The sequence below is a fragment of the Corvus moneduloides genome, chromosome Z, assembly GCF_009650955.1.
Source record: "Corvus moneduloides isolate bCorMon1 chromosome Z, bCorMon1.pri, whole genome shotgun sequence".
In the NCBI taxonomy this organism is placed as follows: Eukaryota; Metazoa; Chordata; class Aves; order Passeriformes; family Corvidae; genus Corvus; species Corvus moneduloides.
Window position 1 is genome coordinate 52,384,464 of NC_045511.1, and position 18,747 is coordinate 52,403,210.

General features: G+C 38.9%; 1 protein-coding gene across 2 annotated transcripts; it reads right to left on the reverse strand.

The window, feature by feature from the left end:
* Positions 1-918: 918 nt before the first annotated feature.
* Positions 919-18,737, reverse strand: ABHD17B (abhydrolase domain containing 17B, depalmitoylase). 2 transcript variants are annotated; one of them, XM_032096700.1, is made up of 4 exons: positions 18,655-18,737; positions 12,435-12,908; positions 2,019-2,198; positions 919-1,563 (listed from the first exon to the last, which is right to left on the reverse strand). In XM_032096700.1, exons 2-4 carry the CDS (start codon positions 12,899-12,901, stop codon positions 1,344-1,346), a joined length of 867 nt encoding a protein of 288 aa, XP_031952591.1. In that variant the 5' UTR covers positions 12,902-12,908; positions 18,655-18,737; the 3' UTR covers positions 919-1,343. The 2 variants fall into 2 exon arrangements, with proteins under 2 accessions (XP_031952591.1, XP_031952592.1); XM_032096701.1 differs by lacking the exon at positions 18,655-18,737 and adding an exon at positions 14,033-14,123.
* Between the last annotated feature and the right edge of the window lie 10 nt (positions 18,738-18,747).

Here is an 18,747-nt window from a genome sequence, read left to right on the forward strand (position 1 = left end):
AACTGCTGCTAGTTTTTGGAAAACAAAACAAAAGGAAGAACTGCAAGTTTGTGGAATATTGTTTACTGTCAATCAACACATCTTAACCAAAGTTTTCACAATACTCAAAGCTACATTTAAGTATACAATAATCTCAATCACAAAAAACAAGCAGAACAATTAAACTACATAAGGCCTTAGAAGCACAGTGTGTATTGTTGGAATATTATTTTGTTTACAATCAGGCTACATATAATTAAGTTTATTTTTCATAGTTTTATTCACACAAAATGCATTCAAGGGAAAGGCAACTTAAGTTTATTTCACAATGAGTTAATAGAAAAATGTCAATATTCTCTTCTTGCCACTCCTCCCACCACACCCAGGCCTGATTAGTAAAATTTCCATAAAATACTCAAAAACCAATAAACTTTTACACTAAACATCCAAAATTAAGCCTGATCAGACAACTGCAAAGTTCAAACTGTTTATTACAATGTCGGATAAACATCAAGGTTCTTCTTAATGACACATTGCGGCTCTAGACAATCAGTGTTTAAAACTACATGGTTCAAGAAGTCTTCTAGGTTTTAGAAGTCTTACTGGTTTCAAAGAGGTATTTTGGGCCTCAGTAGCAATCACGTGAATGATACTTGCATTACAACAATAACTTGTGGCATTATTTTGGCAAGATTAGGACTCCTGAGAACGTGAGTGGGTACATTTTATCATCCTGAAAGCTAAGGGACAACATGAGTACAAAATACCTAAAGTTAAACTAAGCAAAAAATAAATGAAAAATATGGGAAAATTTATCTATTTTGCCCCCCTATTCCTATAACAGGGCATTGGTAATTTCCAGTGACTGTTTATTCTTATTACATACATTAGTATTTGCTCAAACTTCATGGCTATTACATTTTTACAGAACTACTGCTTAGAATTTTTTAATTACACCTGTGCAACAGAGTAAGTCACAGTACACTTTGAGGTGTTTAGAAAATATTTATAAACTTGTTTTTGATATGCTAAAGCACTTGGCAACACTTTAACAGCATTTGGTTTTATATAATTAAATTTTCTTACAGTACTCCTTGTGATTTTTTTTTCTTCACATCTAAGAAGAAAAAACCTCACACAAAGAAATATGAACTGCCAAGTCTGACTGCATGATCATATAATTCCAGTTTATAATGCTGGCATTAAAACCTTCATTAATTATGTTGACAAATCATTACCTGTACATTTAATGAAGGCAACCAAGATGATTTGAAAACACAACATTCAGGTTTTAAGTTACGTATTTATCAAGGTGTGCAGTTCTGCAGTGAAATGAAAAAAAATGTGTAAATATACAACGAAAGTTACAAGTTCACCAGTTCCTGTGACACAAACCGTTTTAATCTTTCAAGGTACTGTCCATAGAGTTCCACATCATTATGGCCTGCTCCTTCTACCCACAGTGGTTCTACAGGTCTCTGGCAACGCTCAAATAATGCTAGGCCATGTGAAAAGTCTATTACTTCATCTTCAGTTCCATGGATTATTAAGACAGGAGATGTTATTTTAGAAATTTTGTCAATGCTGTAAGGAAAAGATTATATCTATGAAAACAATGGCATAGTTCTGAAATACATGACAGCAATTTTCTTCAGTTAAGATCTACTTAGTTTTTCAGTCTTACAAAAATATATTGCAAAAGACTTTGTTCGCCGTTACCCAGACTAACAATCCACTGGAAAGAACTACTTGCTAGAACTAGGGATTTACGTCTTAGATATAGGAAAATGAATTACTTGTTCACAGATATCCACTAAAATGATTGGAGATGCAAAGTGCCTAGAAGGTATATAAAGTTTCGTAGACTTCTTCAAATCAAATGTTCCTCTTTGATGTTATCCACTGATTTTTCTCCAACTGTTTTATTAAACCTTTGAAAAAAATTTCAGAGAATTTGCCAGACTACTTGTTTCTCTAGTAGAAAACTTCTGTAATAGAGAAAATGCATGCTAAGTAAAAAAAAAAATCCTACAACTTACTTTGGGAATGCATCAAAGCAGTATGTCTTCTTCGTATCAGGAAAAGCTACTCGCATTCCTGAGGTCAGCGGAGAATGAAGAATTACAGCGGCACTTTCATACCTAGCGGCAAGATCCACAGATGGTACTGTGCCTATACTCTGGCCATATATAATCACATTTTCAGGGCGAATTCCATACCTAGAAAATTAAAAATGTTTAAAAAGTGGCACAGAAAGTGAAGCAGACAAAACCTAGAGAGCAAGGCAAAAAAAGCATTTCTGAAGACAAAAATTTTTGGAAGGGTATCAACTATGAAACAGGAGCTGGTAGAAGAATAAGCAAAGCAAGTGTGTTCTATGACATTCCTGACTAAAACATGCAATTATTTACTTTCTATTTGCAGTATTTTTTTTTCCTTATGCCTGAATGATATTGAAATAATGATTCAATTTTTTAAATATGGATTTGTGAATGCAGTGTGACTTCTGTACTTGTTAAAAGTCTTTACTATTAACTCCAGTGGACCTACAGCAGAGAACTGGTTAGTGCCTGGTTATCACCAAATGAAGCATAATCAACCCTGCAAAAATTTGGTCAGCTTTACTCTTCTGTTACCTGATAAAACCTGCAAGCTGGTAACATTTTTTTATAAATTTAGTGAGACTTAAAGCATGCCCGTACTGACAGTGATCAGTATAATACTACTGATCATTCCATGTATTAGCCAAGAAGCTTGTTCTTATTGACCTAATCCATAAGCAAGACGGCCCAACAGGGAATACAGAATTGAAGTTAAAGCCTCCCTCCTAATAAGATGCAATTAACAGGGGTAAACAAAAGAAATATCTAGTTAACACACAAGTCCGTTTAATATATTTTTCGGCATTAGTGTGAATACAAAGAGCAATTGCTACCCAGGTTATACGGGAAAAGCCTCTAAGGAGAATGGTAATGTGGCCAAGAACAGTGCCTGGAACCGAAGTGAGCGGCTGATCCATCACCCTGTAGTAACCAGGTACCCTTAGCACAGCTCAGATTGCAACAGTGTATCTATACTTGAGAAAGGAAGTATCTTGAATAGGAAGGGATACTACATTGCATTAAAAACAAAACGAAAAAACCCCATACACAAAAAAACCCAAACCCAACAACAACTGCCTCCTCCAAAACCCAGCAAACAAACCAACTTCTCCCCATCACCTCCAAAAAAGGCCCAAAACCCCAAAACTAAACCAAAAAACCCAAACCCAAATCATTGTTCTCATACATTACTAAAAACTTATTCAACTTTTTAAGTAAGAGCAGCCTAGCCTAGTGTCACCGTGGAACAGCATGAGGTAAGTTTGATGTGTGCCACTACAACTAGTGTAGGAAAATCAAGTGAAAAATCAAGTGTAGGAAAGTGGACCTGTTACCTTGTCTACAATAAAGGCATGCATCTTTTCTGTCAACACTATATAACAACACCCAAACTCAAGAAGAAGTTATCAAATTAGTATATTTTGCATACCTCCAATAAAGTCAGGGGAGCAGAAGTAATGAAAGATTCTCCAGTATCTTATAAACATGGGTAAATAACTGAATAGTAACTGTATGGGTAACCAAACACTAAAATCTGTAAAGTCTAAAAGACTCAAAATCAGGAACGATAGGAAAAAAGGTATTTCATGTGTACCAAGACATTTGAATTATCAACAAAAAAAATACCTTCCCCCCAAATCCACAAGTACTTCTTAATAAGCCAGAAAAAACATCCCCTAAGTTGCATCAGTATATAATAAACAGTTAATAAAAAATATGTATACAGGATGATTTCAAGATTGTAATATTACTTAAATGTTACATATCAGTAGCAGAACTCATTAGGCACACCAACAGCTTGATAAATTGGGTTTAAAGCCCACTGTTCACATCTAACATTGGCTACTTCATTCATCTGTTTATTTAAATTGGGTTCTGACAGAGTGAAATGTAAAAGCTTTTAAAGCATTAGCACAGAGACAGTCTCTGTCTGACACAGGAGTCTTGCTACATCATGACTACTTAATTACTACCAGTGTTTCCTAGGAAGAGTTTCTAGTCATAATCAGATCATGATCAAATTAAGACTTCTAAAGCACTAAGTCTTGATCATCAGCCTGGAACTACTAGCAGGCCATCCACCTCACAACAGTTCTCAAAGAATAAGCAATTTCAAGCATTAACAAGATTTTCTCAAAATTCCAACACAAAAATACAATAAATTAAAGCTTTGAAACAAAAACCAAATCAAAGGTCTTTGCTATTTCTGCATCTCTTCTGAAACACCTGAGAACAGCTTAGCACCTATCCTTTTACAATTAATCTCCCAATTCACATCACGTTTGTCCATTCTGAAAGTACAGCATGGCTTTCCCTCCTTCCCACATAATCTGAACAAAACTTGCATTAATACCTGACACTTTGCATAACTAGTATGGCATGCGGTTTGCACAGCATATTATGATATAAGTTTTCAAATAATAAATCTTGCCAATTATCACACTTGCATTTCCTTGGATGTTGAGTTCTGTACGATACAGGCCATTGAACAGGAATTTAAAAAACAACTTAAAACGTACATTTGGGAACATATATTCTTCTCTTTCTCATTATTCTTTCCCCTATTTTTGTTCAAATTCTTTCAGCTTAAACATAGATAAATGATGGCTACAAAAAATAAGCCAAGTAAAGCATTTATGATATCTGGATTAAAATAATCCTTTCTCCATCACAGTCAAGTAGATTGCCTCACAGTGCCTGCCTGAAACTACATGTTTTGCAATCTGTAAATTAAAATAATGAGGTCAATAACCAGAAGTGGTGCTTCAAAGTAGACTTCTGAATATTCTGGCTTGAAGAAAAAGAAACCTAAATAATCAAACCCCTGCCTCCCAAATAACAAACTCCAAGAAGCTTGGAAAAGAGAGATCAACACCTGCTGTTTCCAGTCTTCCCTTTTCTCTTGAACAGGTGCAGCAGACAGGCACCCACCAAAGCAGCTCTCTCACTCTGCTCCACAGCTGTACACAAAGTTTAATGAAGGGCTCATGGGTTGAGACAAGGACTGGGAGAGATCCCTCATCAAATACCATCATGGGCAAAACCAGCCAGAAATAGAGATATTAAGTAAACCTATTACTAACAAAATCAGAGCAGGATAATTAGAAGTAAAAACAGACCTTAAAACACCCTCCTTCCACCCCTCTCCTTCCCAGCTCTACTGCCTACCCCAGCAGCACAGGGAGACAGGGAATGGGGGTTATGGTCAGTTCATCACTTTCCTCTCACTGCTCAGGGTGAGGAGTCCTTCCCCTGCTCATCATGGGGTCTCTCTCATGGGAGACAGTTCTCCATGAACTTCTCTGATGCGAGTCCATCCCACAGGCAACAGTCCCCCTCAAACTGCTGCAACATGGGTCACCATTCCACAGGGTGCAGTCTTTCAAGGACAGGCTGCTCCAGTGTGGGCTCCTCTCTCCATGGGTCTCCCATGGAATCACAGCCTCCCTTCAGACATCCATTGCTCTGGTGTGGGGCTCCTTCCTGAGCTGTGGGTGGATTTCTGCATCCCCATGGATCTCCAAGGGCTGCAGGGGCACAGCTGCCTCACCATGGGCTGCAGGGGAATCTCAGCTCCAATGCCTGGAGCATCTCTTCCCCCTCCTTCTCCGATGACCCTGGTGTCTGGAGGGCTGTTCCCATCACACGTTCTCACTTTACTCTTCTCTGGCTGAAATTAGAACTGTGCAATGATTGGTTTTTTTCCTCTTCTTCTTAAATATGTTATCCCAGAGGCACTGCCAACATTTCTGATTGGCCCAGCCTTGGCCAGCAGCACATTCATCTTTGGAACTGACACAAACTGGCTCTGCCAGACATGGAGGGAGCCTGTGGCAGCTTCTCACAGAAGGCAGCCCCCCTGCTACCAAAGCTTGGCCATATAAGCCCAATACAACAGGCTCCTGAAACGTTTGGGAAAAAGAAAGAGCCCAACTATCCCTCTGTCACTATCTCTCAGAAGTATCACTTTACAATCTAAACCAGCAAAACTATTGTAAAGGTAACTGTTGTTAAGTTCCTACTCATAAAATTTGTCTATTCCTTTTGCTACTCATAAATGCCTGTTAAACTCCACAAAATTTTGTATCAAATTATCTGTTGACTACATACCTGTCTCCCAAAGGAGGAGTGTCAGATCAAGAGAAAAAGTGGCAGCAACATTGTTCTCTTAATCAGTGCCTCGTAAGTACAGGCCATTCTGAGGAAGGGGAACATGACATTTACAGAGCCATACACTTCAAGTAGTTCCTCTGGTTACAAGAGGTCAAAGACATGCAAAAACTGTCACTATCTTTGAAAGCTCATTATGTTGATAATAGAATTAATGTAAACACTGTTGTCTACTCAAGCAATCTTAGATAACTTGTGTCATCATAGACAGACCTTCAGTGTGGGTGCGATGGTAATGGAGGGTGTTTTTATGTTTGGGGATTTTTTTTAAGCCATAATCACCAAAAAGGACCTTCAAACAAAACCTTAAAAGTAGGTATGCATAGATGTACCTTCTCAGAGAAAGCACTGTTACCTGGGGACAAGCTATTCTGGGCAGAATCTGGTACAAAACCAGATAACTGGTACAAAACCAAAAATATTGTCTGCAGTTTAAAGGCTGGCTGAAACATCTTTCCCAAAACAATTGAGATTTCATTCCTTTCAACACCCGATTTCATCCTTTATGTTCACACACTTAAAGGCTAGCTGTCTGGAAATCAGATGGAATTTAAAGAGCAGTTGTGACATAGAACCTGTGTTCACATAAGCTTTCTGACATGCTCACAGAGTATCTGCGCACCCCGAATTTCTGCCTCATCACCATGCTAAAGGCACAGGCTGATGTTACTGCAAACCTAAGCTATTGGCAAACAGAAAAGAACCACTTTCCTATTTGCAGCTCCAGCAATGAGTTCCCCCTCATTAGTTGAAGAAACTCAACAGTTAATTGAAGAAACTAAATAAATCTTGTCTGGAAGTAGCGGTGCAACTACTTTCATGCTCCTTTTTGCTGTCTGTCTTCAGGGACAGGCAAGAAACAGCATGCCACTGGTGGGCTGAGGAAGGAGCCAATAAGTTGTAACTGTCCCATCAGACCACTGCCTGGAACCAGGGCCCAAGCTAAAACTAATGAAGCCAGTATCCCTTTCTGTGGCCCTACATATGCTGACCAGATATAGATGGTTTCCTGTAAAAGAGGCAACCCTAAACACTCCTGGCCTAATCTTTTCAGCTTCTGGTAGGAAAAGAACTGCTAAACAGCTAAACTGCTAAATATTCTTTTTTTCCCTTTGTGATGAACTTCGTGTGATTTAGCAGAAACTCTTTCACCATTTCCTTGATATTTCTTTGTTACAAGACCTTTTCTGCACTTTACTAAACACTTACCTTAGTGGTGGTCCACCTTTTCTCTGACCCTCCACTTTCTTTTTTTTCTCTTCATGGCATTGTAGAACAGTTTGGGTTGGAACGTGATATAGACCAGATCCCTGACATAAGGAGGTAATATTTCACTGAATCAAGTTGCTCAAAGTGCTGTCTGACCTTTCCTTGAACACTTTAATTGGATATACTTCACTTATTTTGGATATTCACCTTATTTTATATTTTCACTGGATATATATCACATTACTATGAAGTGCAATACGCAAACTGCAAAATGCATGTCTGGCTGTAACAAGGTAGGTAGAGTTTTATTGTTTCTTTGGTTTTTTTCTTTGTTTTTTTTTTCTTTAACTCCAGTTACCTTTAAGAAACAAATACCAGCAGAAATTACCATGCTACACTGTCCAGCTTTTAAAAAATACCTGCCATTTTGATCTGGATATACATAGAGGAGAAAGAAAATAATTTATTTTTTACTTCTGAACTATGGCTCTTAATCTAGAGGATTTGATTTACGATAATGAAATAAAGTATTGATAAAATCAACCTTAAAAGGGTACATTTTCCATAGTAGCTTTTCAGGCTTACACAAATAAAGAGCTGCTAGATACTCCACAGAAGCTACGGTTTGCGAAGCTATTGCAACATACATTTAGAAAACCAACACAGCACTTGGGGCACATGAAACAAGGGGGAACATCCTGAGGGAATTTTCAGTGCACATTCAGAATCTTTTGTCATCATGGACATAACACATGAAATTACAGCTGCAAGTTGCAGAACATGAAAGGCATGAACATTATTCACACCTTAACTACCAATATTCCAGGCCATGAAAAAAATTTAGGAGCATACATCTCTTCCTCAACTGATATGCACATTCTCCTTCTTGTGTATACAGTATTTTACAGGGGGAGAAGAAAAAAGGAACTATGTTTTATGAGAGGCAAGCCCATTGCTCACACAGTAATCAACAAACTGCACCTTCTCTGCCTCTCTCATGACAGTTTGGCCTTTTCTAAACTTTAAAATGCTACCAATACACTTGTTCTATTGTCAAGATTTTTCTTCCATGATAATTGAGCTACTTTTCCCTAATTCAAATAAAACCTCCAGTTCTCTCCAAATGTACGAAGTTAGGGTACCTCAACTTCTAGTTGAGCCTCCCCACCCACTTCTGAATGAAAAAAAGTAATTTGTGAATTGTCAAATGAACACTTTTGGCCAACATCCAAACAGATTCAATAGTATTCCTATACCTGGCTGTTCAAATTATGGACATTCTGTCCACTGTGACACATCATCTGATGGTGAGATTTACCCTTCAATTTTTCAATTACTATACAGTCCATGATAACCAACAATGAAAGGGCTGTTTGGCTTCTTACAGGTAAATCTGGTCATGAGGCAATTCTGGCAAGTCTTCAGAGGTTTCTGAATGAGCGCCACTTGCCCTGCATTTGCCTGGGGCTGGTTAAACCTTTCCACCCTTGCTAGGGTGTCATCAAAGGCCTTCAGAGACCAGAACAGCAGAAAATAGGCGTACCCCAAAATGACTCCTGGTATTTCAACACTTGGTAGCTATGACAATCAGAAAAAGAATGTCCTCACTTGCAGCTTTTATGCACATGAATATGCAATAATGTACGACTTTTCCAAACCTGATGAAGGTAGTGAATCACACTACCTTCTTTCATGGCCATCATCCACACACGTAGTAGCTACTGCTTCCTATTAAAATACTCAAAGGTGGTAACAATAGGGACACAACTCAGCATCTACATCTGCTGTTTACCTGTTCTGATCAGCTGCCAAACTAGCTTTCCGTATTTACTTACATGAGTGTTAACATTCACAGCAAAATCCCATCATCACCCTCAGTATGAGTTCCAGACTATTTCACTCCAGGTGTCCAGTCTCCACTGGACAGCTGTGCTGATTTACTCGTAAGTGAGTATGTGGATTGTCTTTCCAAGACACAAAACCTAAGATTCTAGCAAGTCTTCACCACAAGTGGTTTTGTTGACTGTACAATTAAGTCCGCATCAGCATTTCAATTACCCCAGAAACACCGTTTAAGTGCTGGGTTCTACGATTCCATTTTTCAGAACACGGAATGCAGGGAGCTATGGGAAACTGATCAGTCTCCAAAGGTAACTTCTCCATTCTCTTCTTCATCACACCACAAATTGTGAGGCACAGTTTAAAAGTCTAGGGTCCCTTTCTCATCTCATCAACAAGAATTTCCAAGGAGTTATAGCTATACTCACATTTATCCTACAAACAATCCATTGAATTAATTTGTTTTTGCAGAATTAGTTATAAATGTTAAAGATGGTGCCAGTACAAAACTGACAGAACAGTTTATGCTATGAAAGTGAATCAAGGCTGCAGCAAAAGCTCAAAGGCTCTGTTCTGGTCCACGTATGTATTTTAACACAGCTGAGCACTGTCTCAGGGCTCAAGAGAACACCATGGCTGGATAACCAAACTGTGAGCCAGTATATCCAGTCACAAACTTCTCCCTGATACATCCAGCACTCAGATACAAGGATGAGACCAGGTCTGTCAGTTGGAAAGCTGTTCTAAGTACTACAAGTGTAACTAGTAACATGAACCTCTTTTTCAGAAGCAGACCAAACCCAGTTCATGTGTGAAATTCACAAGTTGGGCAGACCAATGCAAATTTTATACACTCTACAGAATTTCCTGATTTCTATAGGAAGTGAAGTAATTAAAAAAAAGGCAGACAAAAAAAGTGACTGAGGTGAGATCATTCTTGAACATAAGAATATCTTCTAAGATATATTTAGATGTCCCCCCAACAATGTCTGCTCGCAAAAGAGCACACTTAGATGGGACATTACAACCATAAAATAGTTTGGGTTGAAAGGGACCTTTAAAGACCTGGTAATTCCACCTTCCCTGCTAAGGGCAGGGATACCTTCTACTAGAACTATTTGCTGAAAGCTCTATTCAACCTGGCCTTGGAACACTTCCGGGGATGGAGAAGTTGCCCACAATTTCTCTGGGCAACCTGTTCTTCTCCTGGCAACTTCTCTGGGCAGCACTGCTCCAGTGCCTCATTGCCATCACAGGAAAAGAATTTCTTTCTTATATCTAATCTCAATCTACTCTCTTTCAGTTTAAAGCCATTAGCCCGTGTCTTATCAATTATGAACAATCTTATTTGTTTAGAGAAAGTACACTTCATTTCTTAAGAATCAAGGTGAGAATTCAAACTGAAATCACATTTCCTTGTAGGTTTTCTATTCAGACATTCATTATGAGAAAGAAGAGACAATAATTACAACTTAGTTTATAAAACAGAGCCTGTAAACTGACAAAGTATTATGTTTCACCATCTAGTTCTCTTCCATTTTCTGTTACATTTAAATAACTCAGACTGTCTTTCACATTGTTCACAAACCACATCATGCTTTTGGTCAATGTTACTGGGTATTCCACTGAGTAGCTAACTTCCAGATCACCTACCAGCTGCAAACCAGCTAAGAGTGCACCTGTTGCAGGTCTTGGCTTATGAACAGTCATATCTCAACTTTCCACTGTAACAAAAATAAACACTGAAAAGCTAAGCTAACAGCATAGTAGGCATGTTTTTCAATAGATGAGGCCGAAAACCTCAACCACAGGTTGGTTCATTCAACCCTGTGGTTGAATAAGGTTTATGATAACAAGCTTTTCCCCTATTTAATACATGGATAAAATATGCTTCTTTGAAAAGAAGTATCATACTGTTGTTGCAATGTAAAAGGAATGCAAGGTTATGTGTATTTAAAACACTGAAAAGTGATAATCTGCTCATTAATACTAAATTGATGAAGTTCTAAACTCACTGTGACAACTACCAGGATCCAGGATTTAGAGTCCACATGTCCCTGATACCATAATTATTAAACAGGATGCTCAAGTTGCAATAACCAAGCCATAACAACATGCTTCAGGTTTTTACAACCTTTTGGTGTAAAATACACAGTGTGTTGGGATTTTTCTGGCAAGCAGTTATGATTGCATACTATTTAAAATTTTTTTTTTTGTAGTTTGGGTATTTGTAACACAAGAATATTGATCTAAATGGAACAAATTACTGTGAAAAATGCTCTCAAATTAGAGAAACTGCACTTATTTGGTGCAGGATTCTATAGGATTCTCACCTGCGTCAGTGAATGCATTCACAGTCTTTCATCTTGCTATTTTATCTCCCACAAAACCAGAGGCTTAGAACACCAAAATTGCTGAAATAACATCCTTCCATTTGCATTTTTTTCTTGCTCATTTTTATTCTGCTTGAGTTAACATCACTGCTCCAAATTCCTCTGGTTTTGTTCCCACAATGACATATTTACACAGATCCATTACAACCTCTCCCACACATTATATTTTGTGAAGATAGCTTTCTATATAAAGCAAAAAGATGTTTCTGTCTTTGGAAATGCTGTAGCTGCTAGTTGGAATTCTGAAACAATGGTGATTTCAACACCATACAGAAATAGTCTCACCAAGTTTTCTCGTACCAGCTTTTACTCTGCCCCTCCCTACAAAAAAAGTAGGTGATGGAAATTATCTGAAGAAACAACCTTCATTTTCTCATATGCACATCACAACAGTGTTACACAATCAGTTACTGGGGTATCAATTATTATAGATTTTTCCCACCTTTTGAATTTTTGCAGCTGAGAAGATTCCAAACTATGACAATAAGGATGATCCTCTAATCATTCAAGATCAAATCACAGCTTATTAAATTTAATTCCATTTCAATTTTTCCAGTATATAAGTACTATACACTGATCCTGCTTAATACTGACAATGCCTTCAGCACAAGGCACCACCAGTCAGCTTGGATATGAATCCACTAATTCTAAAACACAGCACTGCTGTTTCAACTACTCTTGCACATGAAGTAAACCATTTGACAAGCATGCTGTAGAAGAAAAATGGCAACTAATGTCTTACCTTGTTCTAAGAGCCACCCAAGCAGCATCAATGTCAGCATACAGGTTCTTCTCTGTTGGCTTTCCAGAACTTGCACCATACCCAGAATAATCATATGAGAATATGTTGCAATTAACCCGTGAACCCAGTCCTATATAAAAGCTGCTCATCTGACCCAGGTCAACAGCATTTCCATGTGAGAAGAGCAAAGTATACTTGGCATTAGGTGAGCAGCGCACAAACATACAGGCAATCCTGTTGCCTTTACTTGTTCTAGTCATGAAGCACTCAATGGAATCTTTTTCTCTAGAAGAGTATTGCCAGTCCGCTCGCTCTGAGAGATGTAAAGTCCAGCGACTACCACTCTCATCACACATCAGTGTGTACGTGGGATCAGGAGGTAAGAATGCCAGCTTGGAGGCAATTTTCCCTGGGCATGGTGGACAACAGAACAGGCAACACAGTTCACTAAAGGAAAGATTATTCATCTTCTGTCTGAAACAGGAAGAGAGAATGGTATCAGTTTCCTGGTACAATCTGGGTTAAAAAACCCCAACTTAATAAAAAAATGTAAACATAACATCTCTGGAAAATAATACATAATTTTTGAACGTTTAACAAAATAAAGACTTAAATACATATATGCATATTTTCATATAATATCTAGTTTGGTATTATTAGTTACTTCACAATGAGTATATTATTAAAGAGGAGTTATAACACCGAAGTCCTGACTGATGTCAAAAGTAAAATATGATTACCCAGGGAAACAACAAGCATGAGTTTTGGAATTTCTTTGGAGGAAATTAACTTCCTCATCTTAAGATATTAAGGAAAGTGTTCTTCCCATTGACAAATACATATGCTATAAAGAATAATTAAAATATGTTGCAGAGTTGCAGTATCCTAAGGCTATGCAGATTTCTGCAGCTAAAAATCACTACAGCATTTCCTAAATACAGAGGTATGGGCCGGCAATCATGAGGTACGGGCCCCTGCAAGTACTATGAGAACTATGAAAGGTGCGTGAAGATCAAAACTTAAAAGACAAAACAAGATGATGCTTCTGGCTGAGCAAACACTGCAGAGCTTTGGTACCCTAAAATGTAGCCATAACCTTATCTTTGCTTCTCATAACTTGCTGATATAAATGTTTCCAAAACCTCCACGAAATTCTTAGCTGTATTGCACATAGGAATTGGGATTGTAGTAATGACAAAACTGGGGGTTTTTTTCATGCTTTGAGAAACACATCCCAAACTAAATGCTCTATCACAGATATTTGTTAAAGCAATATAACCTATAGTACCAATTCAAAGCATTGGTTTTAACAGTGGGGGAGGAGGAAAAAAAAGTAAGCACACCTACACCTAAAGCAAGCTAGGTAAAGACACAATTGCCTTTAAAGCAGATACTGTGTTCTCTTAATTTAGAGCAGGGAGAAGGGATCGGGGGAAAAATCCTTTGTCGCAGCAATACTTTTTCTCAGAGATAAGAAGAGCAGCAAAATTTGACAAGTACCATGCTGGAAACCAGCACACCAAAGATAGGCATTTACACTACTTTCCTTGTGTTAAGGCATCTGACATTTCATCTTAACTTAAACAACTTTTTCATACCAAATCTATCTGCAGGTCTCAAGTTCATCTCCTGACAGTTCCCTGTGAATATAAACCCTTTCACGGTTCCACATACGGGCTTCGACTCAAGCTACAAAAAAAGCAGATTTCAGTTGTCTACAGTACCATGCTGTTCCAGAAGTATTTGGGTCATCCAACAACAAAATCTTACTGCTAACTATTATGATACCTAACAATATTTAGACATTTGAAATTTAGTCCTTAAATATGTACAGAAGCATAGTTCTAATGTGTAAATTTCTTTTTAAAAAAGCTTCAAGGGCGCTGCTGCCCTTGAACACTTTAACATATATCATAGAACAATTACCTGTATTTTGGATGTGTGAATGGTCTGTTCCTGGTGGTACAGTATGAATGCATACTGCATAGAATGTTACATGGAGCATGCTTTTAGAACAGCAGAAACAGGCACAGTGAGACAGTCTGACAAACAGCATGAGCATTCTTGGAATACTACAAAAAAAAAAAAAAAGGGTACAAAAAAAGGGCTGCAACAGCTAAGAGTTTTCACCCCAGGTCTCTAGTTTTCTTCAAAACAGAGGGAAACCACAGATGCTTAGAAATGGGATATCAACACTACCAGTTTGTAGGAAAGGGCAGGAAGTACTGATCAGCTCCCATAAAAAGGTAGATAGGCTCTTAAAGAAGGTCCTGAACTAAAGACCATATTCCTGCCAGTTGAAATAACAATAATCTTGTGTATTGGGACAATTAGTCACTCAAATTTGGAATAGCTCACCCCTGTCAGATGAGTTTATGTGAACATTAAGTTTCATTTAGACCCATAAGTCAGGAAAAGTGGAAGGAGTCTATGAAGGAAGTCTGTGTATTAGCAAAAGGTTTGGCCTGTCTTAAGCATAGTAAAAATGATATTGTTTTTGGGAGCAGGGGGATGTTTGTTCCCTCTTTACCTCTCTTATAGTTATGAGCACCCAAGAAGCAGCTTCTTTCACCTCTACTTAGTAAGTTCATGTTCACAGTCCAACAAAGCTCCTGTGATTCTCCATCCTTTTTTTCCCAGTACTTATGACCCAATACTCAAAACCGCTTATATTTCTATCAGAAACTATTAAATGGATCTGTTCCAAGTGAGTTTTCCCACCTTTTCAGAAATGCTGAAGGCAAAGTTAGATAGTATACTTTCTTCTAAGGTGGGGTTAATCAGTTTTTTGTGAAAAATTTAAAAGAACATGTACCTCCAAAAGTGAGATATAAATAGTTAGTTCTGCCCAGGAACAGCAGATTGTACTCTATACCAGCATAAAACAATAGCTACAGAATTTCTTATTTCTTCCCAATCCACTTGTCAGAAAGAATTAGAACAGGAATTTACATTATCTGTAAGTATAAACAGCCCAGCAACACTACAAATATGATCTCACTCAAATTTGCTATTTGTCAAAGTAATTTCAGAAGAAATTGGAAGCTGGCCTGTGGGATTCATGCACAGGGCAGTACTGTAGTAAACCACAGTGAATCAGCTGATGTGGTGGTACTGTCCCCCAAGACAGCTTAAATGTGCTAAAAATGGGTTGTCACCAGATACGGCAAACGACATGCTAAGGACCACACATGAAGTGTTACTTCTCTCCTGTGCTAGACTAATGCAGGCTTTATATATTGATCTTTTAATGCAATGGAAAATATGCCTGCTGAAACTAAAGATTCTGATTCTGGAGTCATTCTCCAACTAAATCATAGACAGCAACAACTTTTTCCTTTAAAACAAATACATGCTACTTTCTTCACTCAGAAGACCCAAGAAAAACAGCGGGTCACTAACTGAGCCAATTTCACACAAAACTCCTACTGAACTTCCACAGGAGAATAGTTCCAACTAAATGCAAACAACGTTTCTATTATGCTGGAATGGTTTGTCATTCACTGTGATGGATTGTATTCACATGAGTGTGTGAATAGGCTGGATGTGTGCTTTATCTGGATTCTTAGTGAAGCTGAGGCAAAACCAACTCTGACCACAGATTACCTTAAGCATATGGCTCCACAAGTACAGATGAGTAACTTTAATGGGACTCATTTGACTAAGACATTTTGTGAATACCTAAGGTATAGTCTAACACCTTCTGAGCACATATGATGTAAATCTCTGTGCTCATTACAGCATCATCAGATTCTGAGATCAACACATCCCAACAACACAACTATCTCACCTTCTAATTAACATTTCAGTAGTAATAAATGCCAGTGCTGTTCTGCAAACACAGTTCCTACAGCTGGTAAAAGATACTAACAACGAAAAGAATACAATAAGGAAATATACATCCCCTTTAAAATTATACTGCACTTTCCACAGTAATTAAGTATGAAAATTCTGTGGAAGAAACTGCAGAAAACTCTACTATTGCAGAAATAGAGGCTAAGAAATACAACAGACTCAAGCTGTATCACTTACCCCTTCTGGGATAGCTTTAAAAAGGAAGGCCTGAGCATTTTATCAATTTTATCTCTTTAACTCTCTTATGAATAAAGACCTAACATATAAAACTACAAATGTAAAACTGCCCACAGGCAGAGATTTAAATTCATTATTTGGCAATTAGCCTTCTCATAAAGGCTGACAGAAGGGGGAAAATGTCTATTCAATCTTAGAGCACACCTCAAGTATTTATCTTGTGATTCCTAGGATAACACAAATGTAGTTTTTTCATATAAGCAATTATTCCTGTCCTCCTATCTCTGTATATCATAACAAGAAAGTGGAACCTATTACTCACATCTTTAAGTACTTCACTATGTATTAGTCTCAAAAGCAGCCCAACCCTTGTGAACACTTATCTAGAAATCTTGTATTTACATTACATATAAATTATTCTAATTGTATATTTAAATTAAATTGCCTATTTTGTATAAACTATTCACAAGAACAAAGTCAAACCCATAAATATAGCTGCTGGTTTGGAACTTTAAGTGTTGTTCAAACCATAATGGGCAAGATATTAAAATTGTTCAGGTTTTTTTGTTTGGTTGCTGTTTGTGTGTATTTTGGTTGTGGGTCTGTTGTTTGATTGGGTTTTTTTTCCATCTTTACTGTTCATTATATACTACTGAAACAAGAAATTCTAAAGCATTTTCCCTTCCCTTTCATTGAACACAATACAATGAAAACTTGAGTTCAATCCACTATTGAAGTACCCATATTTATTTCAACACCTGTGTTATATTAAAAATAGAACAGAAGGATAGGAACATCTCTTAACTAGTACAGCTAAAGCAACAAAAGGTTTAGTGAAAAAAAGTATCAGTATCTCATTAAGTATCACATAAAAGGATTATGAAAATATTAAGAAAGAATACACACTAAGTCCAGAAAACAGCACAAACGAAGTCTATCCAATTATGAAAAAACCTACACCAAGAAATACTGTGAAATAACTGTTCAAGGTAGTTTTCAAAGAACAAAGCATGCTACATGAAAACAGAGGAGTCTGATGGAACCAAAACTACACTTTGGTTAATTCGATTCTAAACAAATAAACACTGCTGCTAGTCTCATAAATTCTAGCTATCTAAACTTACATAGAGAGATATTATTTGTCCTCTGCTGGTTACTTTGTATACATCAAAACCTAATGTCACAGCTGAAAAAAGAAAGGGAATACAGGAAACACTAGCTGAAAAATCCAGACATGCCTTATCACCTGAAGAACAAACTAAACCTCTAAATGTTCCAGATAGACAACTGCAGGATTAAGTCGATTACATAATGCCTTGCATGCTTCAAGCAAGACAGTGATCCCAGGACCTGCTCTGCTAAAACCATTCGCCGGTGACCGGCGCGGAAGCCCCGCTGTGTTTCGGCTGCCCCAGCCCGGTGTCCCAGCGCGCAGGTCGGCCGGCCACCAGCACCGAGCTCCGCCCTCAACACCGCTCTGCGTTCAGGCGGTTCTGATTTCCGCAGTCATGAACTTTCCTAGTTAATTACTGACCAAGTACTTTAGATTTTTATATTAATACCTGAGAACAATGTTGAGGCCAGCGTGACTCTCACCCTCAAACAGCAGAAGGTGAAGGAATACATTTAACCAGACTGGCGGGAACTAAATTAACTCCTCAGGTGTCTGAGTCTGAAAAGGGCTTCGCCGAAGTCCACAGCAGTGACTCAAAGGCACTGCTTAGAGCCGCGAAAAGCCAGACTTTAACAGCCGTGTTACAAGTCAGGGGGCCCGTTTCCAACAACGGAGTCCAGGGCAAGACCACGGAGACGGGAGCGCCGGGACAGATCGCCCACAGCACCGGGGCACCGCGAGGCAGGCGACACCCGCGGAGACCCCCGACCCCAGCGACACAGGGACACGGGCGGGAGGGTAGCCGGGGCCGGCAGCTTCCCGCCCGGTTCGTGCTGGACACGGAAGTCCCTCCGCCCGCCTCTCCGAGGAAAAGCCGGTGGCTGCCGCGGGCCTTTCCGCTCGCCCCAGGGGCCGCCACACGCCCGCGCCAGGCGGCGCGGACGGGCCGCGGGTCCGAGCCGGGGAAGAGACACGGACGGACCTGCGAGGAGAAAACAACTCGCCCACACATCACGGCAGCGGGTCACTCGCACACCGCCCATCCCCGCAAAGCCGGAGGAGGACAGCTCCTACCTGCACCTGGCGCTCCGCTCGGCGGCCCCGTGCTCTGCCGACTGCCGGGCCAGCGGCGTGTGGGGGCGCCGGCTGTGCTGAGTAACGGCGCGG